Raw genomic sequence first — 16,248 nt, 5'->3', positions numbered from 1 at the left:
TTTAGGATATTAAGTCATGAGGGTGAGGTCATAAGGGATCCACCCTCATGAATGGAATTAGTGCCCTTATAAAAGTGTGCTGTGGCTTGAATGGGTCCCCTCCAAAATTCATGTGTTCAAACTTAATGGCCAACGTGATGGTATGAGAAGTTGGGGCCTTTAAGAAGTGATTAGACCATGTGGGCTCCTCCCACGTCGATGGGATTAAGAATAAAAGAGCTTTCACGCAGCGTTCAGCTCTCTGGCCCTTCTGCCTTTGACCAAATGAGGACACAGCATCCCTCCCTTCCAGAGAATGCAGCTTCATGGCGCCATCTTGGATCAGAGAGCAGCCCTCACCAGATAAGAGAAACTGCTGGTGCCTTGATCTTGGACTTCCCAGTCTCCTGAACTGTGAGGAATAAATTTCCATTCTTTATAAATTACCCAGTCTCGGTATTTTGTTAAAGCAGCACAAATAGACTAAGACATGCTGAGTCAAGATTACCCACACCCGGTGCTCTCCTGTGACAGAAGCCCAGAAGGCACTGTGGCCTGGGCCCTGACCCCTCCTGTAGTCACTTCCAAAAGAGCAGTGTCTGTGCAGAAGTTCCTGGCCCCTCACAACAGTTGAATTGGGCTACTTTCCCAGCTTAGATGTGTTTTCTGCAGCTGCAAGGCCCCTGAAGGTGGCAGTCCCTGTACGCACAGGCTGACTAACCCATTTCCCTCGTCTCTTCCTTTTCTCTTGCCTCTGAGGCCATGTGTTCTAGATCTTTCTCCATCTCTGTCAAAACTTCTTCTTGTGTCCAATTCTCTCAGTATAAAACAAACTCCTTCACTGTTTCTGTGTTCCTGTTTCCTGGAGAGGCCCTGCTGTGCCACAGACCCTCACAGGCCCCGACCCACTGAGAGGGCTTCCCTTCTAGTGGGTAATGGCTGCTCCTGGGCCTGCCCCTTATCTTAGCTCCCCAGTCCCAGTTCGTAGGCAGCCATGAAGGCCATTACCTGAGACGGGTGTCTCAAGCTCCTCCCTCCCCTTCCTCTGTCCTGGCAGAGTTACTGTCCTGTTCAGCTCCCACACAGTCAAGCTCTATTCTGTATCACCAATGTCAGAGGGCTACTTCCTGCTCAAAACCTTTGCGTGGCTTCCGACAACAAGCCAAATCTCCAACACCCTGGGGTGGTTGTGAAGGTCTTTCATGACCTGGCCGAATCCCACCCTCTAGCCTCAACTTTGACTCTACTTCCAATCACCTGTCCCCCAAAAGAGTTCTGCCCTTTCCTGATTCTCTTTCCCGCATCTGAGCCCTGATGCAGGCTGTGGTCTCAGCTTAACACATCTGTTCCCCAATTTCTCTTTTTCACAAATATTTTCCATCTTCCATGGCCCAAAGGAGGCCTGGGTGGATTTCCCTGAGAGTCACTGGTTTTGATGACCCAGAGTACATGCTTACATTCTAACATTTAGGACAGTTTGCCTATATTTCTGGTTAAGTATGCATGAGTCCATCTCTCCCACTGGTTCAATGCCGAGAACTATGTCTTCAAGCCTGTCATACTGTCTTCCTTCAAAAGCCATTCAACATGTATTTAATTGGTTGCAAAGTCTTTGAAATGTCAATAACAGAGAGAAAGCTCATAATAAAATGTCTAAGTGAAAAAAAAGAGAAGCTAAGAATGCACCACTATGATTCAAGATCTTTTTTTTTTTTTTAAAGAAATTCACCACCAAAGTTTTACAATAAAGTTCTTGGAGTTAAATTATCTCATGATGTATTTTTTCCTGGCCCAACTCCAGTGTTGGAGGCTGAAAAGGGGAATGCTGAAAACAGAAAGAAATAAACTGTGGCTATTTTAGCCAAAACCGCTATGAGTAATAACCAATGTGAGATAAGAAGAACAAATCAACATCTTACAGGAGTTCTCCAAGAGCAAAGTGTTTCAGGAAATGATGGGTTTTGTGGTATGTACTGCATGCTGCTCAAACTCCACAGCTAATTATAACTGCTAGTATTTATGGTGTACTTACTACATGCAGACTTTTTCCCATAAATGTCCCCATTTCATCCAAGAGACAAAGTTGTGGAGTGCGTTCCATGTGCCAGGCAACATGGTCCCAAGCCGCTATATATACGCATTGATTGATTTGCTCATCAATCCTCCCAATAGCTGTGTTGCAGATGTTCCCATGTTGCAGATGGGGAAAGTGAAGCAGAGAAATTAAGTAACAAGTCCGATGTCACAAGGTGACAGAGACAGAATTAAAACCCACAACTGCCAGCCTTTCTAAATCTCATGCTCTCAAAAGAGGTTTGCGTTAACAAGAGTACACGACTCACCACGATGCAATCAGTACTGCCTTGCTGCTGAAAATTCAAAAACAAAAAACACAAAAATTAGCCAGGCCTGGTGGCATGTACCTGTAGTCCCAACTACTCAAGAGGCTAAGGTGGGAGGATCACTTGAGCCCAGGACATCAAGGCTATAGTAAGCTGTGATCACACTGCTGCACTCCAGAGCCTGGGTAACAGAGTGAGACCATGATTTAAAAAAAACAAAAAACAAAAAACACGGACTAGCTTGGGCAGGACTGCTGAACAAATCTTCCACTCTAAGGCATGTGATCTTAGGCTAAGTAGTTGAAGTTGACACATTTGTCCCTGGGAAAGAAGCCCATCTCATAGCCAAACTCAGTGAACCCTTGTGCTAATTGGCATTGTTGGTTATCACCACTGGACTGTGGGGACCTTTGAAACTCAGGAAAGGAGGCATTCTAGATGAGTCCTCCTAGGCAGTGGAGATCTGTGTACATGGGTGTCAGCATCACCCAGAATGCCTCTGAGTTCTGCTCTTAGGTTTGACCCTTTCACCAGCTGACCCATTATCCTAGAAAGAGATTTGACCTGGATTTAAATCAAAATGTAAATCCAGCACTTCAGGAGGCCAGTTTGAGACCAGCCTGAACAACAAAGAGAGACCCCATCTCTACAAAAATAAAAAAAAATACCCAGACACAGTGGCACCCTTGTTGTCCCAGCTACTTGAAAGGCTAAGGCAGGAGGATCGCTTGAGCCCAGGGGGCTGCAGCTGCAGTGAGCTATGATTGTGCCATTGCACTGCAGCCTGGGCAACAGAACAAGACTCTGTTTCAATCAGTCAATCAAGCAAGCAAGCCAGCCAGCCAGCCAGCCAGGGGAACAGGCAGGGAATGAAGCAGGGCTACCTGGGAAACACGGGGTAAATGGCTCAGATTGTGAGTGCTGGGCAGCTCACTTCCTGTATGGGCATCTGTCACCGTCTCATGGTTCCTATTCTAGACATGCGGCCAACTGGCCTTCTTTTTAAAGCAACCAGCAGAAAAATGCCATCACTTGAATCTGTCACTGTCACCATCTTCAAAGCTCATGAATGAAAAAGTAGCTGGTATCTTCCCGGCTAGGTGGCTCATTTCAGCCATAAAGGGGCAGGCTGCAGCTCATCAGGCCTCCTTCCTTCCGGGGCTTGGCCCTTCATCCCATACATCCCCTGCCCCCATGCCTCTTCTGCTGGTCCCCTCTCTCTCCACATACATTGGGCCTCTGATGGGTCCCAGTGAGGCCAAGTGGAGACTCAGACATCTCAAAGTCTTCTTGTCACCTTCATGCAGCAGAGAGGAGAACTGGGGATGCAGGAGAGGGTTAGGCTTGTTCAAAATAGTGGCTACCTGGCCTTGTGGGTCACATGCTTGCAGGAGGATTAGACCTCCCATCCTATTGGAGGCTGGCCTGGCCATGTGACCTGTTTCAGCCAATGAGATGTGAAGAGAAGTGACACCTGCCTTCTCTGAGTGGAACCTTTGAGAACCCTCACGGAATTCTGCTTTCGCTTCCCGCCTAAATGCCCCACATGGGTGCTGCTCCTTCAGCCTGCACTGCAGTACACACAAGAAGTTGCAAAGAGCCTCAGAGGGAGTGAGAAATACAATTGTCCCTTGGTATCTGTGGGGGGTTGGTTTCAAGACCCCCCTCAGAAATCAAAATCTGAGGCTATGAAATGGCATAGTATCTGCCTATAACGTAGGCATGTCCTCCTGTATACTTTAAATCAGGAGTCCCCAACTCCCGGACCAGGGAACTGGACCATGGCCTGTTAGGAACCGGGGCGCACAGCAGGGGTGAGCAGTGGGAAGGTGAGCTTCACCACTGGATCTCTGCCTCCTGTCAGATCAGTGGCAGCATTTGATTCTCATAGCAGCAGGAACCCTTCTGTGAACTGCGCATGTGGGGGATCTAGGTTGCAGGCTTCTTATGAGAATCTAATACCTGATGATCTGAGGTGGAACAGTTTCATCCAGAAACCATCCCCCATCCCATCCGGGGAAAAATGTGGTGCATATACACCATGGAATACTATGCAGCCATAAAAAGGAATGAGATCATGTTCTTTGCAGGGACATGGATGAAGCTGGTGCCAAAAAGGTTGGGAGCTCTGCTTTAAATAATCTCTGGGTTATTTATAACACCTAATACAATGTAACTGCTATATAAACAGTTGTTATGCTATTTTCAATTTATATTATTTTGTATTGTTGTGTTGTTATTTTTTATTGTTTTTTTTTCTTTGAATACTTTTGATCTATGTTTGGTTAAATCCATGGATGTGGAGACCACAGGTATGGAGGACCAACTGCACACTCATTTTACTTTGTGTACACACACGTGTGTGCGCAAGCTACTGGGTAGGGTTGTGTGTTACCACAGCAAGACTAGTCCAAGCTGACTGCTTCAGGGAGTTTCAAGGAAACACTTAACAAGAAACCAGAGGACAATCCAGGCACATGGAAACAGAAGTGGTCAGAGTGAGTGTTTCTTCTTCACACAGAGCAGGGTCAGAGATGAGGCTGGCTACCCCTTCGGGGCATCCCCGTGTCTCCTTCCCTTGCCTCAGCTTTGTGTGTGGAGCCCCAACAAAAGGCCCCAGTTTCAGGCCTGGACTTTTCCCTTGCCCACTTCCCCCTCAGATTACCTTCCCTGCAGTCACCGTGGCCACAGTATCTAAAAATCCTAAGCAGTGTAGACATACGAACCCCTCCCAGTGCCCTGTGATGGGGGCACCATGATTATCCCCATCTTACACGCAAGGAAACTGAGGCCTGGAGAGGTAATGTAACTTACACAAGGTCACACAGTCAGGAGAAAACAGAGCTGGGATTCAAAAGGCTGTGTAGCTTCGACGGTCTGTCTCAATTGCTACGTCAAGGAGGAGGGCATCGAACAGGAAGAGAGCAAAGAGGCAGGAGCGGCAGATCCACTCAGCAAAAAAAACAAGGTACCTGCTGCTTTCTAAATGTTGTCTGGGTGCACCCTAGTGGCTGACCTCAGGGGAGCGAGGTTTGGGGAGCAATGGAATAATACAAGGAAACAACAGGCCAGGTGTGGTGGCTCATCCTTGTGATCCCAACACTTTGGGAGGCCGAGGCGGGCAGATCAACTGAGGTCAGGGCTTTGAGACCAGCCTGGCCAACATGGTGAAACCTGGTTTCTACTAAAAAACAAAATTTAGCTGGACACAGTGGTGCACACCTATAGTCCCAGCTACTCAAGAGGCTGAAGCTGGAGAATTGCTTGAACCCAGGAGGTGGAGGTTGCAGTGAGCCAAGATCACATCCATCACACCAATCACACCACTGCTCTCTAGCCAAGGTGATAGAGCAAGAGTCCATCTCAAGAAAGAAAAGGAAAGAAAAGAAACAGCAAAATCACACACACACAAACTTATGGATGACATCTATGTATTTATAGTAAATGTACAAGAACAATGATGGAAAGTTACATGAAAGATTTTGGTTTTCATCATATTTTCAGCAAACTGAGCACTGAATTTTTAAAAGTTTAAAAATGGAAAGTGAGATTTGGCTGCATGGCCCTGGGAGGAAGAAAGAACCCATAGAAGTAGGCCGGGTGTCTCTGTCTCTGAGTGCCCCGATTTGTCCCTTAGGCTTAAAAAAATTCTTTGCTTGACCAAAGTTTAGTCAGGCTCCTGAAACTTCTAGGCCCATCTGTACCTCCTAAAATCCAGTTTTAGCAAGAATCCTGCTTTGTTGGTTTAGGACCCCCCACTTTGATCTTTGATATCTGATCACTATCGCTATCTGATCAGTTTCCTGGTCCTCCACCATCCCCTGGGGTGCTGTCTGATCACCCCGCCTGCCTTCAGCAAGAATCCTGTTGGGTCAGTTTCATCAGAATCCTCCCCACCTTAACATTTTCCCTTAGAGATTTTCCATCCACTGCCCCCGACCGTGCTCCTTGGCTATAACCCCCACTTGCCCATGCTGTATTCGGAGTTGAGTCCAGTTCCACACCCAGGTCTCTTTGTTGTTATTGCGATAGTTCTGAGCAAATCCTGTTTTTACTGCTTTAACTACCATCCGGCTCTGGTTTTTCATTGGTGTCTAATGGGAAATAAGACATGAAACCAGACACGATGCCCTGGTTTCCAGGGGTGTCGCTGGGTTGGAGAGACAGTGGAGTGGTGACCCTGGGGCTGGGCGGGGAGGTGGGGAAGGAGTGCGGTGCAAAGGACGACGGCAGAATTTCCAGCGGGCTGCTGGTCCGGCTTGATGTGCCTTTCCTCCAAGAAGCCTTCCTGGCCACCCTGCGTGTAAACAGCACTCCCTGCGTAACATGCTCAGCTCATCATAACCTCCACTGTCAGCTACTTTCCCAATGCTGGTGTGGAAATTCAAGAGCACAGTTGGCTCTTGGGTTTCTAAAAGTTATAGGTAACTGGTAGGTGGCAGCCGAGTCCCTGAAAGGCTGGCTGGTCTTACTAAGAGACAGGTCTGTACCCTCCTGGCCTCTATTATCTGCTAATAGATAGGCAATAGTCCTATCTCCCTGCAGACCATTAGCACACCCAGGGGCTGTGTGGCCCCAGAGGCACCTGCTAAGAAGGCCTGGCCCTGGCCAAATGAGAAGGGATCTGGGTTCTTGGAGAGCAGTGGATGCCCCAAACAGCCCTACCTCTTCTGCTGTCATCAGATGGTGCTGTATACTTGTTCTGGGAAAACGGTCACTCTCCTCTTTGAGAACCCCACACTTTCTTCCCTGCTGGACTTCACTGGACAGAGGGGTCATTCAAGTCTGCTATATAAATGAACAATCTCTGACCCAACCCCATACTCCCTGTCCTTACTACCTATGGATCAGGCTTCTAGCAGTTCAAAGTCCGAGTGCTGTTCCTTTTCCTGGGCACATAGCTGGCCCCAGTTTCCCTTGCAGTTAGGTGTGATCATGTGGCCAAGTTCTAGCCAATGGAATGTGGGCACAGGTGACACACCCACTCCCAGGCCTTGGCAGAAAGACCCGACCACAAGCCTTCTCCATGCTCTTTCCCCCTTCCAGTCTACTGGCTTGGAGTCAGTCCTAGGAAACTGGAGGCTGCACGCTGAAGGTGGCAGAGCCTCTTCTTCCATTGGGGTCCCAGTTCCTTCCCCACTGGCCAGGATTCTTGCCTGCGAGTGGGAAACCAGCTTCTGGGTTTAAGTCATTATGCTGGTTCTTGCAGGAGCTAGCTAACTATCTATGCTCACATGCTCCCCACAGCATGCCTCTCCATCTGCCAGTCACCCCGGATGGTTACTTATCATCCCCTCCCTCCACCTGAAGTGAGCTCCGAGAGGCAGTAAACAGTGCCTGGCACAGAGGGGGCACTCCATAAGTCTCTGCTGAACACACGTGAATGCGTGAGTTGTGTTTTATCCATTCTGTGGGGCTCTGGGTCTCTGCAGAAAGACTTCCTTACAGCAGGAAAAGCAATCTGCTTCTGGATTCCCTTCCTAGTCCACTTTAAGGGCTAGAAGATTAACCTTCAACTGCACTATTATACTCACCTTCAGGACTCAGCCTGGGTGCTTCCTCCTCTTAGACACCCTCCTGAACCCTCCCCACAGTGCCCTGCATCCTCTGTGCCCCCAGCCAGAGGTCCCTTTGCAGTAACACCTGCTACACTGCACAGCAAGTGATGTCTGTCTCCCACGCCAGCATGTCCCCTCCTTCCAACCAGACTTGGAGGCCCCTGAGGCCAGGAACTCTGACTTCTTCATCTTTGCATCTTCCCAGTGTCAGGCACACACGTTTCTTGAGAAACAAACACTTGAGAATATTTAATGAGTCTTCTTAACTGTTGTCACTCTGCTGCTAGCTGGGGTAAAAAGCTTCCCTCAACACCCTGGATCCATTTACAAGAAATGTAAGCCAGTGCTTGGAATATTCTATAGATTCTTCTAACAGGCTTTGTGGATCTGGATGCCTGGCATGTATACACATAGCCACTGAAACCACATTTGCAAAAATTATGAAGAAGAAATTATGAGAATGAAAGAGATCTGACCCAACCAATTCCATCTTGCTTTTAACCTCCAAACTGCCCTTGTTCACTCCTAGGCATAGGCTGAACTAACTTCGGGAGGAATTCAGTTTACTGTTTAACTTTGAAACAAAGATGGTAACGGCCTCTCCCTGAAACAAACCTCCTTGCCTGGGGACCAGATCACCTTTATAAAACTAACAAATTAGCCATAGGATTAGAAATTATGGGCCGGGTGTGGTGGCTCACGTCTGTAATCCCAGCACTTTGGGATGCCAAGGAAGGTGGACCACCTGAGGTCAGGAGTTTGAGACCAGCCTGACCAACATGGTGAAACCCCGTCTCTACTAAATACAAAAACTTAGCCGGGCATGGTGGTGCACGCCTGTAGTCCCAGTTACTTGGGAGGCTGAGGCAGGAGACTCACTTGAACCTGGGAAACAGAGGTTGCAGTGAGCTGAGATTACACCATGGCACTCCAGCCTGGGCAACAAGATTGAAACTCTGTGTCAAAAAAAAAAAAAAAAAAAAAAAAAAAGATTAGAAATTATGGCTCAGGAGTCACGTAGCCAGAGGCCACAAGATCCCTAATGTCCCTAATTGCTCCTGTAGATAATGTTACTATTATAAAACCTGAGATTGGTGTTTGAGGTCTGCATTCTTTCTTATGGATCACCTGATGCCAGCCACCCAGACCAGTAAACTGGCTCATCTGGGCTTGTGGCCCCCACCCAGGAACTGACTCAGTGCAAGAAGACAGATTCAACTTCCTGCGATTCCATCCCTGACCCAAACGGTCAGCATTCCCTCTCCCTATCCCTGCTACCTGCAAATTGTCTTAAAAAAAACTCTAGCCTCCAAATTTTCAGAGTGGCTGATGTGAGTAATAATAAAACTCTGTCTCCTGTTTAACTGGCTCTGTGTGCATCAAACTCTTTCTCTGTTGCAATTCCTGTCTTGATAAATTAGGCCTATCTGGGCAGAGGGGAAGAAGCACCCACTGAGTGGTTACACCATGTGAGGAGGAGGAAGCTGGCATAGATGGGAGCCCAGCAGTCCACAGGGCCCCAAACCCGGTGACACTGCATTATCAGAACAAATCCGCCCTAGACATTTTCCCACGGAGGCCCATGCCTACTTCCAGCAGCACTGTGCACACACCGGACTTTTGTCCTTTTTTTTTTTTTGAGACAGATCTCCCTCTGTCATCCAGGATAGAGGGCAGTCGCACAATCATAGCTCACTGCAGCCTTGCCCTCCCTGGCTGAAGCCATCCTCCCACCTCAGCCTCCCAAGTAGCTGGGACCACAGGTGCATGCCACCATGCCTGGCTAATTTATTTTACTTTTTGTAGAGATGGAGTCTTTCTACATTGCCCAGGCCAGTCTCCAATTCCTGGGCTCAAGGGATCCTCCTGCCTCTGCCTTCTGAACTGTTGGGATTATAGGCATGAGCCATCAAGTCTGGCCCAGATTTGTGTCTTTCAAAGTGTTTGTCCATTTGACCCTCACAAAAGCTCTGTGACTGTTATGTTCATTTGACACAAAAATGAGGCTCAGAAAGATTCAGTGACTTGTCTGGGATCCTGGATTGAGTGTGTGCTGAGCCGAAACTAGGACCCAAGGGTTCAGACATGTGATCTCCTTTCCTTCTCCTTCTCCAGCATCCCTGTGCTGAGCTATCAAGAGGAAACCTCACCATGGCCATGAGAACACAAAGCCAACCAGCTCCGACGAGAGTGAGCGGAAATTCACACTGACATTGGAGTGACGAACCAAGTTCAAAACAAGTCCGGTCAAGTAACTTCAGCAACCGAAAGCTTTTCCTCCTTCTAATTTTAAACACCATCAGTGCACGGAGGAGAGCCTGTGGTTAGAAGGTGCAGCCTCTCTGCTGCTGCTGCTGCCGTGTGGTCAAAGTAAAAACAGAAGACGGGTACTTACTCGACTTTTCTTCCTTAATGGTGTATTCGAGCACCTCGGCCGAGCTCTCGTTCAGGGAAGGAAAGTGGACACAGAGTACCAGGTGTTTCGAGCTGCTGTCCCGGCGGACCAGAAACACCTGAAACCAAAGAAGGGGACAGAGCTCCGTGAATCAAAGGTTTGGGTGAAGGTGAGGAGGACAACAATGAGATGGAAGTCATCTGGAAGGTTCCTGGAATGAGGAGGCAGGCTAGGGAGGTCAAGAACACCCCAGGGGCAGTGGGGGTTCTGCCCCAAGAGCCTTGTATCACCTGGACCATGTCCACATTGAGGATCCTGCATCCTCAGATTCTCATCTGCCCACTGAGGGGTTCAATTACATCAACGTTTCTGTAAGGGTATTGGAGATATAGAGTCCATAGCAGGGGTGAGGTCTTAAAATTCCTATCCTACCGCCTCAAGATGCTGGTTCTGTAAGGGGGGCTGCAATTAGCTGGCTCTGATATGGGTGGTCCTGAGTTCACACTCGGGAAACCTCTAATGCACGGGAGTCAGGCTGAACTTCAACTCTCACCCCAGCATATGCTCTGGGGGAGGCTGTTGGAAACAATCACAGATATTAGTCAATTCACACCTTTTATCCCCCTGAAAAAATAAAAATAGCTCATACTTAATACAGAGCTCTCTGTGACAGGAGCTGTTATGACACTCCACATATCGTAGCTTGCTCCATCCTCTCCATCATCCCATTACGTGAGTTTTATTGTTATCCCCATTTACAGATGAAGGAACTGAGGTACTCTGTGACTGTAACAGGACGCCCCCTCCTCAAGCTGGTGCGATGACTGACTGAGTTAATACCCGTAAGGGCTTGGCCCACAGGACATGCTCTGGAAGGTAATGCTGGCCAAGGTCTCACGGCTGTAAGGGAAGAACTAGATTCGGCCTCTGGACACTGGTGTCAACGGTTGGGACCTCCATGCTACCAGGCCTCTGCAGCAGACCCCAAATCCTGCACAGGAAGACTTGCTTCTGCTGTGAGTTTACTCTCTTCTGATAAAACTACGCCTCCAGGCCCTGAGGACGCAGCTGTGCTCTAGAAACCAAACACTGGCCGAGGTCTCACGCAGAGCCAGCATGTTCACGGACACTCACTTCTACTTCTCATGCTTTGAGCAATGGTTCTGCTCCAGTGAGGGTCCTGACGGCAAGCATGGGGAATGAGATTCTGCTGCCTTTCACAAACTCTGCTGTTTTAAAACGTCCTTTGGTCTTGGCAGGTCCCAGGAAGCTCCTCCCTCCTGTCCAGGTGACACCTTCTGGAATCTCCCCAGCCTCCTGCGGCACAGCTTCCCCAGGAGGGGGGAGGGGGCATCTCTCGATAGGGGCAGGACTTGGTCAGTGTCTTCCCCTCCTGGCTCCTGTCTTGACCCCACCCCTGGAGCTTAAGCCTCTCCCACTCAAGCCCCAAATTTCTGGGCTAGAGTTTGGAAAACTAGGTGTCTGGCCAAGGCTGCTGAAGAAAGGCTGGAGAGCAGGGACACTGGGACATCTATGTCAAAGGTGTTTGAACCAGAGCGACCCCATCTTGAATGGGGGCTGGGTTAAATAAGGCAGAGACCTGCTGGCCTAGATCCTGAGCACTCAATTTTGCCTCCATTTGGCTTAGAGAGGGTGGCCCTGCGGCTTAAGATCCTGGTCTCCGTTAGAGTGTGTGGTCCTTCCAGAGCAGCAGCACGATGAATCATTAGTCACTGAACTGAGGTTGGAAATGAGTTTTTAGCAGCCCCTCTCCTCCAGCAGAGCAGGGTGGAGAGAGAATTAGATCTAGCAGCAACAGCGGGAGATGGAAGGGGTACTCCTGGTGATACAGGAGCTAGAAAGAAATTATTTAGGCAGATAGTGAGGGTAAGAGAGTCGTCTGCAGAGCCTCCCTTTTAACAAAAAGCAGCCCCCAAATCATTTCTTTTCTAGCAAAGAGCAGCCTAAAAAATCAAGCTACAAACATAGACAAGCAAGCTGGAAGCTTGCAGGGGTGAATGCTGGCAGCTGTGCCAGTAGAAAAGGGCTACCTGGAAGCCAGGTATGTTCAACATGGAGGCTCCAACTTCCATCTTCTTTGTCACCATGCTTACAGTAGAAAAACAGGCAACATGGCCCCAGACAGGTAGAGAACCACCTGCATAATAAAAGATTAGGGTGGGCAGCCAGCTTCTTCGAAAGTATGCAAATGACACACCTATCCAGTCAATCTCTGGTGCCATATGTAAATCAGATACCACCTCCTCAAGCTCATCTATAAAACCTCCTGCACTTCACCATGGACTGGAAGACCAGTTCAGGACCCCCTCTCTCTGCAGGAGAGAGCTTTCCTCTTTCTTTTGCTTATTAAACCTCGCTCTTAACCTCATTCTTTGTGTGTCCCTGTCCTTTATTTCCTTGGTGTGAGACAACGAACTCAGGTATTACCCCAGACAAATGACACTGCTTCACTGGGGGTGGAAAGGTGAGGCAGGCAGGGGTGGGGGTGTCGCCTGCATGGAAGGTGGTCCTGCTGGACATCAGCTTACCTCTAGATGCCTCCGCCAGCCCTGGCTCTCCGCTCAGAGGCTCAGACAAAAGCCTCAGCTCCTGCCAAATCCTCACCCTACCTGGAGCTGCAGCATCACTGAACTAGTGCATTCACCTGAAGTTGAACTGACCCCAGGACATGGTGTCTTTCAAATAAATGCTGTTCCTTTGCCTCTGGAGGTTCAAGGTCGAGCTGTCTCCTTGCACAGTAGGCCCATGGGAACGAGCAGTGTGTGAGGGAATCTTAGTGTTTGTGTGTGGGTGAGTGTGGTATAGTAAGACAGAAACACATAGCCAGTCTTTTTACCCAATCCTGGCACAGAGCTTCAAAAACCCTTGGAAGTTCCTGAGAGATTAGAGTGTCTTTTATTATTCATAATAAACCCCTTTTGACCTTATCCGAGTTTCTGCTATTAAACAGGAACTCCTGGTGGAACCTTAGATTCAAGGGAGGGGCTGGCCACAGAAAGACTAAATACCTGCTTAGAGGGTTGGAATCTTCGGCCCCACCTGTGACCTCCAGAAGGGGGACAGGTACTGGAGACTGAGTTCAATCACATGGCCAAAGATTTAATCAATCACACCTCTGAAATGAAACCTCTGGACATTCTGGCTGGTGAACACAGATGTGCTGGGAGGAAGATGCACCCAGCTTCTAGGAGTGTTAGCTACCTGGATGTGTCACCAGCCTTGGGATTTTTTGGAGCTGCCCTCACTCCCTTATTTTGTTTTGACATTCTTCTAAATCTAATAACCCGATTCGTCTCCAGGTGATCCTCAGTGAGAGATGCTCTCTCCTCAATATTCAAGGGTCATTCTTCTGGCAGGGCATAGTGGCTTATGCCTGTAATCCCAGCACTTTGGGAGGCTGAGGTGGGTGGGTCACCTGAGGTCAGGAGTTTAAGATCAGCCTGGCCAACATGGTGAAACCCCGTTTCTACTAAAAATATAAAAATTAGTCAGGTATAGTGGTACACACCTGTAATCCCAACTACTCAGGAGGCTGAGGCAGGAGAATAGCTTGAATCTGGGAGGCAGAGGTTGCAGTGAGCCAAGATTGCACCACTGCACTCCAGCCTGGGCGACTGAGCAAGTCTCTGTCTCTCTCTGTCTCTGTCTCTGTCTCTGTTTCTCTCTCTCTCTCTCTCACACACACACACACACACACACACACCACACACACACACACACACACACACACACAAAAGGTCATCCTTCCACAGGAGACCCATAGACTTCCCATCGGTAGGACATGACAGAGGCAAAATCCTGCCCATCTCCCTCGGACCTGGCTGGATACTGCTTTCACCAACCCATCTCACAACCTGTCCTGACAGCTAGCAGAGGCCAAGACCCACAGAACCACCCCCACTGTCCCTCTCTCTAACTGCAGGAAGCAGTTACAGAAGACCGACCATCCATTTTCCCCAAGGAACTGGGGTCTTGGACTCTTGAGGGGAAAATGTTACAGTAGGTAGTCAGACAGGAGCAGTGCAGGAGAGTCCCCCTCCCGCTACCAGGAATGTCAGGCGACTGTCAGATGATGGGCAGGTGGTTATTAACTGTCTCTCTAAAATAATAATTAGTTGCGGCTGGCACGCCAGGGAAACAGTCTCCCAACAGAAAAAACCTGAAAACCTGTGATCAGCATCTTCTCGATAACATCTCACAAGCTGCGCCAGTGGGCTCAAGCATGAGCACTAAGAGGCAAAAGGGCAGAGTGTAACTGGTTTAGGACCTTATTCTAGAAACACTGGACTGGTAAGGGAAGAACGCCTCCATTGAGCATGCGCACAACTCCAGTAAACACACTGCGCATGTGGCCCCTCCCAGGCGCTGGTAGACCACTGCGCATGCGGACAGCCCACCCCAAGGGAGGAAGCCCACTCCAAGACTCAGGATAGAAGGGATGCGAAACCCTGGAAGCATGCCAACACTGAAAACCCTAAGGCAAAGGTCAAACCGTGCACTTGATCTCAAGCCGCCCGCCTGGCCCCTCTTCCAAGTGTACTTTCCTTCCTTTTGTTCCTGCTCCAAAGCTTTAATAAACTTTCACTCCTGCTCAAAAACTTGCCTCAGTCTCTTACTCTGCCTTACGCCCCCTTGGTTGAATTCTTTCTTCTGAGGAGTCAAGAATTGAGGATGCTGCAGACCCGTATGGACTCCCCGTGCTAATAGGAGGAGAAGTGATGAGGACTCTGCAGCTGTGCCGCCCCAGACCTCATCCTATGTGCCTTTTCCATTTGGTGGTTCCTGTGTTGTATCCTTTATACAAAACTGTAATTGGAAGTACAACACTTTGTGAGTCTTTGTGTTGTCCTATCAGATTATCAAACTTGAATGAGGATCATGGGAACTCCTGAATTTGAAGCCAAATTGGACAGGAGTGCAGGTAGCCTGGGAAGCACACTCGTGGCTGGCATCTGAAGGAGCAGCCGCCCACGGGGTCTGCACTAACTCTGGGTAGTGTCCAAATTGTTGGACACCCAGCTGGTATCAGAACACTGTAAGTGAGTGTGTGTGGGTGAGTGTGGGTGAGTGTTGTGAAATTAAATCATTCACATTTAAAATAATTGGGACTTAAAGCTGTTGGAACTTCACATCATTCAGAGCCTTGGGAGGAATGTGGCTACGCTGCCCGAGTCATGCTGCAGGCAACTGGAACTTCTGCAGCCGATTTCCTGTAAATATTTAAGACCAAACAGCAGCAGAGATAAGACTCCCTCAGAACACTCCCCTTCTTACAGAGTATTAAAAGAAAAAGCTTAGACCAATTAAATTTAACAGAATTTAATTGGGCAAAGAATAATTCACAAATCAGGCAATTTCTGAACCAGATTAGGTTCAGAGAGACTCTGGCATAGCCATGTAGTGGAAGATTTATGGACACAAAAAGGAAAGTGAGATACAGAAACAGCTGGATTGGTTACAGCTCGACTTTCACCTTATTTGAACACCATCTGACCAGTTGGCCACCTCTGAGTGGCCAAGACTCAGTGATCGCTGCAAGGGTAGTTTACAGTCCGTTTACACCTCCAGTTAGGTTACAGTTCACTACATCTAGAGAAACATTTAGGCAGAACTTAAAATATGTAAGGAGGCAGCGTTAGGCTAAACTTAATTTAACTGGAGTAATAAGTAATCTTCCCAGGATGTAGCAATCTGTAACCAATCAAATCACTGGGGCACACAGTGGTCTCATATGGAATAGGTCATCCTGCTAAAACTCCCCTGTCTCTGCCTGTATAAGTGAAACTGTAACTTCACCTTGAATGCTGGCCCTGTTCATTTACAGTCAGTGTCTCCTGGGTGGCTACCCTCAAGCTTTGTGCTAGCATAAACACCATACCTAATCACATTTTCTGAATGTCATTTTTCTTTTCTTTTTTTTTTTTTTTTTTGAGACAGAGTCTCACTTTGTCAC

The 16,248-nt window shown here is 48.4% G+C and overlaps 1 protein-coding gene across 1 annotated transcript in view; it reads right to left on the bottom strand.

Moving 5' to 3' along the window:
• The window catches only part of RIN3 (Ras and Rab interactor 3), a 172,828-nt gene that overhangs the window by 98,058 nt on the left and 58,522 nt on the right, over nt 1-16,248 (bottom strand). Inside the window, exon 3 of the mRNA XM_064375175.1 lies at nt 10,275-10,392. Within this exon, the coding sequence (XP_064231245.1) occupies nt 10,275-10,392 (118 nt within the window). The remainder of the gene's footprint in view (nt 1-10,274; nt 10,393-16,248) is intronic.

Source organism: Aotus nancymaae, unplaced genomic scaffold (genome assembly GCF_030222135.1).
Source record: "Aotus nancymaae isolate 86718 unplaced genomic scaffold, 86718_ANA_hifiasm-v0.15.2.pri h1tg000011l, whole genome shotgun sequence".
Lineage (NCBI taxonomy): Eukaryota > Metazoa > Chordata > Mammalia > Primates > Aotidae > Aotus > Aotus nancymaae.
The sequence above is the reverse complement of the archived record's forward strand: the minus strand, read 5'-3'. Positions and strand labels throughout refer to the sequence as shown.